Source organism: Halichoerus grypus, chromosome 1 (assembly GCF_964656455.1).
Source record: "Halichoerus grypus chromosome 1, mHalGry1.hap1.1, whole genome shotgun sequence".
NCBI lineage: Eukaryota > Metazoa > Chordata > Mammalia > Carnivora > Phocidae > Halichoerus > Halichoerus grypus.
The window spans coordinates 94382142-94395113 of record NC_135712.1 but is presented as its reverse complement, the minus strand read 5'-3'; the positions used below and the strand labels follow the sequence as shown (position 1 = coordinate 94395113).

Genomic DNA, 12972 nt, shown 5'->3' with positions numbered 1-12972 from the left:
GAAGTCCTGGAAAGTGAAGTTGAACTTGGTGACTGAGAGTCATTTGGCATGTTTGAGGCAGGCAAGTGGGGCCAGACTAGAGAGATAGGCACAGTCTAGGTCATGGAGGGCCCTGGAGGCCATGTTGATATGTTGATATCCATTCTAAAACCAACAGGAAGCTATCAGAGGATTTCTCCACTAATCTAGTATATCTGTTCAGTTTAGCTGGTGCTACATCAGATATGATCTGTTGGTATTCAGCCCCAGTCCCACTGTTTCTCTGTATTACTGGGGCCTGGATGCTGGAAAACTCATTGCCCAGCTGGCTTCTAGTGAGGTGTGGTGGAAGGCACTGGTGGGAGGTGAGAGGGCAGCAGGAAGGGCGCCTTCCCAAGTAGCAGCACCAGGGTTTCAGCACCGACAGTGAAGGTGAATTATGAGCTGGTGTGGCAGCAGCCATGCTTCCCTGACTCTGTGGGGAGGTGGGAGGGGCAGGCCACTTCCTGGTCTCCAGTTTGCATTCTATTCTTCCTTTTGCTCTCCCAGAGCTTCCAATGCTTTTATATGTAACCATTTGCATTAAATCCTTCTCTGCTTTAAATATTTAGAGTGGTTTCTGGTTTCCTTTCTAGACATTAATTGACTGAATGCTTTTGATTCAAACACTTCAGGTTTTCACTGACCATGATTATTGTATGCATCCCATAGAAATTTGCAGATCCTCTTATGAATCAGTCTGCTTAAATTCTGGTTAACCCATGGCTACTTGGCTACAATTTTTTGCCAGCCTTGGTAGAATTGTCAGTAAGAGTCATGATTGAAGCATTACACACACACACACACACACACACACACACACACACACAATAACAACCATCTTTACGTCAAGAATTTTCTGGAATAATTATTCCTGTGAGGATTGTAGGTCCTTCAATTTCTGGAGCAGTCCTAATTTTGTACATGCTTATCAGTTTATCTGATGACCCTTAAAATTACCAAATCCTGTGTCCTTCCCTGAAAGTATTATTCCTTACATATTTGTTAGTTTTCCTATCATCAAGTGGTATCTGTTGTCGTTGACATCCATCGTTCATTCCCACTTATATGTGAGGAGCTTCTCAATTTAGTTATATGGGAACTGGCCTTTTGTGCCCCATACCTTTAGATGCATTCAATGGTGCTCTTGATCAAGTAGGGTTTCAAGTAGCACCAATTTAATGGTCTACCCCTAGAATTTTAATCTGGACACAAGTGACAGGAAAGACTGAACATAGTGGTAATTGATTCATCTTGATGATAACAGCCTAAGTGGTGGCGCATGCGTTCCGCTATTGCCTGCTCACTGGTTCTGGATTATGTCCTAGGCCTGATACCTTACCTTTCTCTCTAATTGTTATGAGCTCTCCCATATCCCCCTGGTAATTTGCTTCTCTGCTTGAGTTAAACAGAATTAGATTCTTTCAGCTTAAAGAACCATGTGGATAGAACAGGATTTTATTTTTATTTTTAATTATAGTAATATATACTTAACATAAAATTTATTCTAACCCTTTTAAAGGTACAATTCAGCAGTGGCAAGGGCATTCACACTGTTATGCAACCAATCTCCAGAACTCTTTTCATCTTGCAGAACTGAAACTCTCCCTCAATTAAACAACTCCCCATTTCTTCCTGCTCCCAGCTGCTGGTGATCACCATCCTACTCTCTACCTCTATTTGACGATTCTAGGTGCTTCATATGAGTGGAATTATACAGTATTTGTCTTTTTGTGACTAGCTTATTTTACCTAGCATCATCTCCTCAAGGTTTGTCCATGCTATAGCATACGTCAGCATTTCCTTCTTGTTTGAGACTGAATAATAGTCCACCGTATAGCAGACACAGTATTTTGTTTATATCAACAGACACCTGGGGCTGCTTGCACTCTTCAGCTCCTGTGAACGCTGATGCTGTGAACATGAGTGTAAAAATATCTCTTTGAGACCCTGCTTTGAACTTCTTTTGGGTATCTACCCAGAAGTGGGATTACTGGATCATAGGGTAGTTCTATTTTTAATTGTCTGGAAGCCCTTCCAGAGTGCCCAAACCGATCCACATGCTCACTAGCAGTGTATAAAGCATCCAATTTCTCCACCCTCTCACCAGCCTTTGTTAGTTTCTGGATTTTTTTTTTATATATATATTAGCCATCCTACATCCTTTTTCTAAATAAATGTTGCACCGAGGACAGCCTCTTATATTCAGAAATGGGTTCTGTGAAATACAATAGACAATTAAACCCCAGCCTAAATCTCTGGGGGAAGAGCTGCCTGGCTCTCCAAACTTCTTTTTTTGTTGTTGTTGGCTGTCCAAACTTCTTAACTGCCCTTGCTTCTACATTTGCTTTCTCTCATGATGAGTCTGCTAACCATTTTAGAAAGGGCTTAATTCATTCCATGTTAATAATTTCAAAATGTAGGTTTGGGGTAAATCATTTTTTTTTTTCCAAAAGGTAAGGAGGAAACTCAAGCCACCTGCTATGAATTTGCAAACAAGATTACTGAGGCTCTTCTCTCATTAAGGAAGCATTTAGGATCATTCAAAAAAGCACTGGTATTGCTGGTTCTGACTTGAGATAACCTGAATAGAAAAAGCTTGGAACCCAGTGCTTGGCACTCACCTTTCAAACTCTTTACAGCCAAGACTCAGACGCCTAAGTGTCTCCCGGGCACATTCGCATCCCTGACAGCTTCACTCTGTGGGCATATTTCTTTGATTTGGAACATTCCTTTTTGGATTTTCGTTAGCTGTGCCTAAATCAGGAGGTCTGAGACTCTTGGCTAAGAGTAGGCTAAGGAGCCAGACACCCCTGGAAGGTCAGCCAGCCAGTTCCCAGCTCGTTCCCTTTGAGCGAGGTCCTTAAACTCTCCGAGCTCCTGTTTCCTCATCTGTGAAACAGGAGAAATGCTGCCTATTTCAGGCCCACCGTAATAACTAACTGAGGTCATGGACGTGCCCATTCCCAGCAGGACACTGACAGAAGAGGCAGTTAAAAAATGGAGAACTCATTTATTCTGTACAGAAATAAGATTGGTTGATGGACATTATCTGAAAATAAAAATATGAAGGTGCTTACTCTTTGAAGATGCTTTCTTGACTGTCCTTAAATTTTTTGAGAGCTCTCAACAATTATACTGAAAACTTATGTTTTCAAAGGGCTGAGCTTTCTTTTTCAAAGATACATATTTGTTCAAGAAATATCTCTTAACATTGTTTTCTAGAAAACATCCACATCTACTTCTGTATAGTCTAAAGTAGATTTCTGTCACATCCTAAAATTTTTCTCTTAGCATGGTGTCTATAGATACACATATGTACACACATATGGTAGATACATGCAGATATTATGTCTCCTTAATTACTACCATGAAAATTCTAAAATGCTTTGCCTGGGCAGAACTCTTACCAAATATTTCCAAAAACGTATTTTGATTTTTGGACATTCACAGAAACCCAATGCAGTAGCAGCAGAAGCAAGTATTATGACCCCGGTTTCATAGATGAGATCTTGAGAGGTATGTGACTTGCCCGAGACCTCAAAGCCAGTGAAGCGGCGGAGCCAAAACTCAAACCCAGGCCTTGGGTTTCCAAATCCAATATTGTCTCCGCCGTATCTCACCAGTCCCCATAGGGGCACGCGGTGGAGGACTGCTGGCGAAATGAATGGAAAAAAACAGCAGAACTGTAGGGCTTGAAAAAGCCTTTTTGGAATTCGGAGGGACTAAGTATTAGCAAACAACTGAAATGTCATGCTCAAAGCCTAACAAGAATTTAGTAGCATTGAGAGTATTCAAACGGCTGCCGAATTTATAGGTATATTCTTTAAAAGAAAGAAAAATGTACAGCATGTTCCAGATCCCCACTTTTCTTATGTCCCCAATACTAGATTCTTCTTCTCCTTCTTTATAGATCAGATTTATAGCTTACGTAGATTTCCTGAATGCTTTTCCTTGTACACACTTTCTATTTAAAAAAATCAATATTTATACCCTATATATTTAATTCCTATACTACTGACATTTAGGAAGAATGGGGGGGGCGGGATTCTCTTTGTATCTGGCTATGTGGCTAAGAATGAGTAAATGAATGAAGAAATTAGTTTGGACCTATTTCTAGGTATCATACTTATTTATTCTTCAGGCCTTGTTAAAACCTCTATAGTTAGCCAAAATTGAAATTCCCATATTCTAAAACAATCGACATTATATTTAAGGAGCAAAAAGTATTCATAATTGCTCCCCAACCAGAGAATTTATCATATGGAAATGCCACTCTTCACATTTCACCACTGCATGTACATACATGAACACACAGAATCAATTTTGTGCATGAAAATTAAAATTCCACTGCTTGCATTAGTGAATATCAGAAAGCTTCAATCTTCAACAAAATTGAAACAGTTGAAGAAATTATAGCATATCAAACCTGAAGGAATATGGGGCAACTGCTAAATTATTAATTTGAAGAATTTGTAACAACATGCCTCGACGTTCTTCTGTCACAGTAAAGAAAGAAAACACAACATTATGTCTCCACTCAGATTATAACCATAAAAAATGGTATTTTGCATGTGGACAGAGACTTAGAAGGAATATAGAAAAGTTAAAGGGTTTTGTTCGTTTTTTTTTTTTTTTGTCTTATGAATCAGTTAAGAGTATTTGTGTAATTAAAGACAAAAATTGAAATCATCACAACTTTTAGGATGCACTATGTAAAGCTGAGTAGAAAAACAGTAGGTCGCTGTCTGTCCTAACTAGAATGGGCGCCGTGGACGTGGAGTAAGACCCAGGACCCTGCAGCGTGGCACACGAGCCCTGACTTTGCCCTGCACAGGGAAAGTTCGGAAGAATGAGTCAGGGTCCCAATTCCCTGTGGGTCAAGATCTATCCCTATGCCATCTCAAAACAATACACACATGTTTGACATTCCATGTATCTCTCAGGGCATCAAGGTCCCAGACATCATATCTTTAAATCATTGGATCCCTACGAGAAACTAAAATTGCACAAGAAGGAAAAATATCACACAGTGGGAAAAATAACCAGTTTTGTAAGTCTTTATTTTTTAGTTGCTCCTCCCATAGTAATGCACTGAAAGGCATAACAGTTTATATTGTACAAAGCATTTGAAGAAAGTACCTCAACTTGCCGATTATTTCAAAATGAGATTACAAACAAACAAACAAACAAAAAAAAAGAAAACAAATCTGGTTCTTCAATAAAGGGCAAAATAACTGAATACAGTCTGTTATTTACTTCTCTCTTTTAACATAAGGTCTGGAACACTTCATTTTACAAATAGGATTAACATGAACATAACATCGCACAAGCTTGCAGACGACCAGCATAAAATATGGGGTACAGTTTTTAATCAGAAGAATCATGCTTTCATGAAAGAAATTATAATCGTTTATACAATTGAATCGATTTCAGTATTACAAAAACTAAGTTGCATCTATTCGTATTTAGCTCATTAAGAAGGAAAACAAAACAACAACAAAAAAGGAATGTTAAGAAAAGCCAAACACCATTTGGCACTCCCATACACAGGTCGAGTCACCTTGGTCCTTGCATTTCAGAAAGGGGCGTGCCTCAGACGTCAGAAAGTAGTGGCCGACTGGAACAGTGCTATTGTAATCAACAAACGATAGTTTGCCAACAAATAAATACATGATACACGCAACACACACAAAAATTAAACATTAAAAAACAGTGACATGATTGTCTAAAATTAAGATGTTATTACAAGGATTTGGCAAACGTTTTATTAGTGTAGTGGTACAGCGGGACTGGTGATGAACAGGTTACTTCACTGACTTAAACTCTTTGAGCGCTGGAACATCCATAGTTTACAATATACACATACCCTTTTTCCCTAGTTTTACACAATGTACTTAAGAAGGCAAAAGTTAATGGGGAACGAGGACTCCCTGTTACCGGTTTCTATAATAATCGAGTGTGCATTTCATCCAACTACTTCCATCTTCAAAGGGTTAAATTACATAAAACTTTAACAAAGGAAAAAAAATCAAATCTGTAATTAAAAAAAGCAACTGTTCCCAATCATGTGGCAGGTGATCTTGTACAAAAAAGAATTCAGTTTCTATGGAGTGTTCATTCGTGTCAATGCCGCCATCCCCACCGCCCTCGCGCCCGCCCACAGCCCAGGGCAGGGCGGACGAAGACGCCTCCTGCCCACAAGTTGCTCATTCTCACCGAATCACGTTAATAACGTTGCATTGACCTTCCAGAAGTCAGCAGCTGCCTTTGCTGTGCAAAACAAAATATCGAGAATAAATAGTTTCTTTTTTTCTTTCTTTCTTTTCCTTTCTTTTTTTTTAAGCATTCAGTTTAAGGTCACCAGACTTTAAATGAGTGACCCTTCAGGTTTCTAAGGCATTCTGCTCAGCAGTCTTTTAAATAGTCCTAGATGAAAGAGCCATGCTACTGTTGGACTTGGTCCCACTCTGGTCGACCTTGGTAATGTCATACGTGGCTTATGGACTGGATGGCACTGGATTCCGCCGCAGCCCTTGCCATACTGTGCCACACGTTGGAAGAACTGTGGGATGTGGAATGGAGGGACTCCTTGTCGGACAATGACAACATCATAGCGTATGCCTGGGGTAAAAAGGAAAGACTCGGTAAGTGGCGCGGGAAAACATCACTTTTAATTTGAAGAATGCTGCTGGTGCATGTTAGGGGGGGACAGGACTCTGAGTAGGAGCATCCCTCATGGGTGTGTTTAGAAAAGCTTGGAGCCGGGCGCCTGGGTGGCTCAGTTGGCTAAGCGACTGCCTTCGGCTCAGGTCATGATCCTGGAGTTCCGGGATCGAGTCCCGCATCGGGCTCCCTGCTCGGCAGGGAGTCTGCTTCTCCCTCTGACCCTCCCCCCTCTCATGCTCTCTCTCTATCTCATTCTCTCTCAAATGAATAAATAAAATCTTTAAAAAAAAAAAAAAAGAAAAGCTTGGAGCCCCTTTTTGTCATCGTAATGACATGACTTTACTGCTGGCCTTCAGTGCCTAGGGGCCACAAAAGTACATGTCCTACAGGACAAAAAAAAAAAAAAAAATGAATTGTCCTACCGAAAATGTCAACAGCGTCTCCACTGAGAAACACGAGTCACCCCCTGCCTAAGCATAAATACGTCATCCATCCACTGTTCGTGCACCTGCTCAAGTCACCAAAAATATTATTGTGTGCTTATGACTGAAACTGCAAATATGAATGGGACATAGACCTGCCTTGATGGCACTGGGGTCCTAGCAGAGGACACAGTCCCACTGACTCCTGCACTTTATAACGGAGAGAGCTGAAGGTGACACGACTGGCCCCAAGTCACTCAACTAGACAGTGGAGGAGGCAGAAGCACAACTGATTTCTGCCCTACTTTGAATCCAGTGTCCTTTCTCTGGTTTCCCTCCGTGTTTGAAATATTCAAAGCTGACACCCAAAGACCTTGTGAGCTCAGGTAGATCAAGTCAGCTCTACCAAAAAGTAAAACACAACGCAAGACCCAACAACGTTCTAACCAACTTGTACTCCAGTGTCTGCCAAGCCGAAGGTACATGGCGGTGCTCTGTGAAGAAGTGATCTTTCTTCCCTATTATCATGTCAATTCTAAATAACTGTTCAGAGAATCTCCCATTTGCTGCCAAGTAAAATAGTCAAATGAAATGTTTGGTCTTGACTTGTGAGTGAACTTTTCACTGTTGATTTGCTATTGTTGGTCTCATCCACTGCTAAACTTGCTTGTCAAAATGCTGCTGCAGTGGAATCATTAAAGTCCTGCCAAAGACATTCCACTGTCTGTAAACAAAGACAAAATGCCTCTGTTGTTAAGCAGAATTTCATCTCTGAGAGTCATGCTGAGACATGTGGCCAATCTGTGGTTTCTTCCGTAATCATGGCATTCGGTTAGAAAATCTGCTCTTGTAGGCTGCTTGTGATTTGCTGGGTCATTGCTCTCAATGTACACATTTGACTTTTATGTATGCAATTTGCCTTCTACAAAATCTCAACAGACATATAACAAATATCTCTTAAGCATCTACTCTCTGCCAGGCACTGTGCTAGGTCCTAGGGAATCAATGATAAGGTAATATACAGTCCTTGTCCTTTGAAGAGTTTAAAATATGAGTGAGGTGAGCACTGAACTTTATTTTTATCAGGTACCCACTTTCAGAGATCAAGATAAAGAGTATTCTGAAATGGTTTTAACAAAACCTATTCCAATATTTGGAAAAATGAAAGGAAACCTAGAGAAAATTTTGGACTCCTGGCTTCTAACTGGCCTCTCTTCAACTAGCTGTGTGACCTTGGGCAAGTTCCTTAACCTTTCAAGGTCACTTTCCTCCTACCAAATGGGGATCATAACAACAAAAACTTGCCTCCAAGGGCTGTGAGGGAATTACAAGCGCTAACTAACATAGAGTGCCGGACATAAATAGTACCCATTATCATGCAATTAATTTTTGGGATGGGAACTTTCAAAGAGGATTCTATGTCGAATGCAGCCACTGTTGTATTGTTCAACTATCTTGGATTCAGTCACTATAAAAATCACACAGTAAATATATGAATGTTTGAGTAAGTCATCTATCTCTACTCAGATTCTAGAAAATGGTAAATATAGAATATTTGCCTTTCGGTAATCAAACAAAATAAACATTTTCACGCACAAAGATCACCTCCCTGCACATCACTGACAGTGAATAACAACTGAATGAATGAATAAAAAGTCTCATGAAATAAAGTTAGTTTGCATAAAGGCCTGACCATATTTAAACTGATATATATGACATGATCAAGTAGCACGAAAAATACGAGAAATACGCTAGTATTTCTTGTGATGGTAATTGTTAGTCCAGCTGGGCAGGGATTTTATGTCAAAATGCTGGAACTGAAATAGATCACATCTGTTATCTCTGGGTTCTCTGACCCTTCTGCTTTCAATCATTCCTGACAGCTTCAGGAATTTTTAGGTACTGTGTCTTATAAGCATTTTGGTGGAATAATTAAAAGAAATTAAAAAAAAAAAAAAAAAAAGGAAGGAAAGCCTGAATCCCCCAGTAACTCTCTGATCAATTAGGAAGGAAGAATGGGATAACAAGGGTTTTAAAAAAATACTCGCTACCTCTAATAACCGGTTATGTCCAGGTAAAAATGAGATGTCTACTCTGGCTAATTTACTTTTAATGTTAGAAACTGAAAAATTAATTTTGATCCCCATTGAATCATACAGCAGGAAGAGATCTTAGATATGGCCTCCAGTCACCCCACTTTACAAAGAAGTGGTACCCGCAGTCATGAAGTGATGTTCTTAAAGTTCATGCAGCTAGCCACTCCGGTGCTGGGGCGGCTTCTTTTACTTCAACGCAAAAAGAACATTCATCTTGCCTATTACCATCCATGATACCTTAGATTTTTACTGAATTGACTGAGAGTTAAGAATTGATACTATCCCACTAGCACAATGTTTTTCCCACCTTAGTTGAGATATGACCACATTTGCTGCTAAGAGCAAATGGCTAAGGCCAAAACATCTCAGCCAAACAGGAAAGCATTTCTAAATGTACAAGCCAATGCACTCACGTGGTCTGCTATGTCAGGCCACCTACAAAATGGGCTCACGATCAATTAGACCAAAGTGACCAACAAATATGGTAATAACAAGAAGTTTTCTTTTCTTCTTCTTTTTTTTTTTTTTGGATTGACCTGAGTGAAATGAACAACATGGTTGAGTAGGGATGTCACCAGAAAATACTGACCTCCTTTATTTTGTGATAAAACAAGTGAGGCTCTTTTAATTGGTATTTACAGATCCTTAAATGGATTTATTTTTGTTTTCACAGCGCTGACAGAATGCCGTAGAGCCCAATGAACGTGGGGTACTGTTCATTCATTCATTCAGTTAAAGCTTAATCAGTTTTATTTCCAGATCTGCCAGTAAGTTGCTGCAGACTTTGGGCAACCCCTTTCATCTCTGATCCTCAGTTTACTCCTAAAAGCTATAATTAGATGACTTGTTAATTAACTACATTTAATAAGGGACCAAAAAAAATGGAAGGCAGGATTCACATTCCAGAAGTCCGGAAATATAATTAGGTTGACAAGAATTACAGAGGCAAAGCAATTAGAAAATCACTCTGAAGTCATAGAGAAATAGGTGCAAACATTATGGACTATCTCTACAGAAGGAAGAGATTGCAAAGTAAAGGAAAAGCTACTGGAGGAGAAGGTTTCTCATGGAAGCGTCTGTGCGGAGGGCAGCCATGTTCACGGCTGTATTGGTTAACCATCTTGGATTTGGTCATAGGGTCAAGGTAGGAACATCTTGAGTAAAGCATCTGAACCTGTTCAGATTCTAGAGTACTGCCCAGAGAGACTATCTGGCTTCTGGCGCCCGAGGCACGATGCTGCCGTGACGCTGTGCTGCGGGAGAACATGTACCTGTGACTTGGACTTTCTGTGTAACGGCTGTTTAAGTTCCTCCGGCACATGGGAAGCACTAAAAGAAGACAGCTCAGCTTCAGTATATTGATTATCTTCCAGTTTCCTCATTTTGAGGCTATCTGTGAAGTGCCTTATATGATCTAGGGCAGAAAGTCCAGTTTTATATTCTTCCTCTTTATACCTAAAATGAACCAATGGGAAAGCACAGAGGGTTTTTTTTTTTTTCTTTCTCAGTTTGTTATCCAACCAAATCACTTTTCATCTGAATCCATACAGCTGTCAAACTTCGTATTATATTTGCAGTATCAAGAAGCATGCATTCATTACTGGGTTCTTTAAAGTGTCTACACATACTGTATCTTAAAAACACGTTTGTTTTAAGACTCTTCATAACTAAATCAAGTGTACATAAGAGGCAGAGTTAAAGTCAACAATGTGGAGTCAGCAATGCAGTGGAGATACAATTTGTAGGTTTATAATGTCCATTTAAAATAAAGTCAGTGATGATAATATTTAGTGAGCACCCACTCTCCATATGAAAATAGAATATTCCTATAAATTTAACTATTTGGTTCATTTTTTTTCCATTTAAAAACCTACCTGTAGAGGTTATGTGATTCAAATTATTACATATCAAATTAAGTGCAACTTATCTCGCTGTTTGACTAATAACGTACCAGATTTTTGAATGAATTAGATAATGTTGAAATCTCTATTTTTCTTGGAGTTTTACAGGTAGAGTCTAAATAAATGATTGGGTACTCGTCTAATTTTCATTTATTCTTCCCATTTCAGGTTAATCAGGTTCCACAAATACCGATGCATTTGTATTCTTGTGGATTATGTTGATGGCTACCTTGTTTTCACCTATTCAAAATGAATCCACCAAATATGCCTTGCTAATTCAAATGTACTTTTGATGATTCGTTACTCATCAACTGCCATGTCCTGAAATATTGCCCTAATGGAAAAACAGAGCAGAAGGAATTGCAACCATATACGTATCTACTCCTACTTATTTACTAATGTCACCCCAGGCGCTCACCTCACTGGGGACGTTTTGCAACTCATCTCCAGGGCACTGGCTTCTTCATAGTCATCCTCAGGGTTTCCTTCATGTAAATTGCTTGTCCCTGGTTCTTTTCCCGTTTTTCCAGTAATATCGTTGTCGTCATCCTCCTCATCTAACAACACCTCATCTTCTACTTCTTCATCATCCAGTAAATCTGAATTTTGGCTGGTCACCAAAGCTTTCTCATCCTTAAAATGGCTGCCGTTCATTCTTTCAAAAGCATAAAAAAAGAAACAGGTCCCATTATTGGTTTCATTTTTAAGCGTGCAGTTAGCTCTCTTCTCATGTCTTCCCAACAACAGTTTAGATTTTCAGCACTTCTATAGTAAATTTTCATTATTTATGCTTTATGGCAACCATGGGAAAGTAATGTAACTTCACAAATGAGAAAATGAAGAAAACAATAATTGGGTGATTATTCAGAGGATAAATGGGGCTTCTGGCAGAGCTGGAAAAACAGTCTCAGGCTCCTATTCTTTATCCGACCTTTGCCTGATAAATGATATTGTTATAGATGATATAAAAAGCCTACAAATGTTTTCTCTACGTAATGTTACCTAATTACCATATAAGTGCCCACCATTTAAAATAATAGGTTTCTGGAAAATTCATATTCCTGAACAACACTGATAAAAACTTGAACACACACGCCTAAAGTGAATTTAGGAGTTCAAAGAAAATGTTAAGATGGCTGTCAGGGACCACGCGGTATTTGATATTTCTAGGTGACACTTGTGGTGTACGCCACTTAGACATCCTGCTCAAACTTGGAAGTGATTGAAAGCTCACTTATTTGTACTGTTTTCAAATTATCCTTGATGGTCTGAATGTAAAAATGTTCCCTGTTTCCCAGAAGAACATCGGGGTGGGCAATTATCTAAAAATGCAATTGTGCAAGTATCTTTTGAAGCTTACATAGCATGCATGTCTAATGTGATACAAAAGAAGAATATTATATTTTAAAAGTCATTTGTAATACTTTAGTTTGTGGTCACAAGGATTGTATTATGTGATTCAAAAGTTTAATTATAAAAAAAAGGTTTAATTACATAGAAGTCCCAATTTAATGTATTTGAGAGCATTTATAAAAGTAGGACAAATTTCTCAGGCTTCAAAAATAAACATAAAGAATGTACAAATTGAGGGGTGCCTGGGTGGCTCAGTCGGTTAAGCTCCTGACTCTTGGTTTCGGCTCAAGTCATGATCTCAGGATCCTGAGATCGAGCCCCCATGTCAGTCTCCACACTCAGCTCAGAGTCTGTTTGTCCCTCTCCTTCCCCCTGCTTCTGCTCTCTCTATCTAAAATAAATAAATAAAATCTTAAAAAATAAAAAGAACGTATAATTGAATTTAAGTTTCATTGTAGTATTTAAAAGTCAAAATTAACTTCGCTCCAAATTAACTACAAATGCTTTGAACTA

At 39.2% G+C, this 12972-nt stretch overlaps 1 protein-coding gene across 8 annotated transcripts in view; it reads right to left on the bottom strand.

The window, feature by feature from the left end:
- Positions 1-5062: 5062 nt before the first annotated feature.
- MECOM (MDS1 and EVI1 complex locus) overlaps positions 5063-12972 on the bottom strand; it is a 535065-nt gene continuing 527155 nt past the window's right edge. For all 8 annotated transcript variants that reach the window (XM_078069479.1, XM_036118315.2, XM_036118317.2 and 5 more), the window contains 3 exons: positions 11525-11761; positions 10477-10660; positions 5063-6642 (listed from right to left, as the gene is read on the bottom strand). In XM_078069479.1, the coding sequence (XP_077925605.1) occupies positions 6508-6642; positions 10477-10660; positions 11525-11761 (556 nt within the window). In that variant the 3' untranslated portion in view covers positions 5063-6507. The remainder of the gene's footprint in view (positions 6643-10476; positions 10661-11524; positions 11762-12972) is intronic.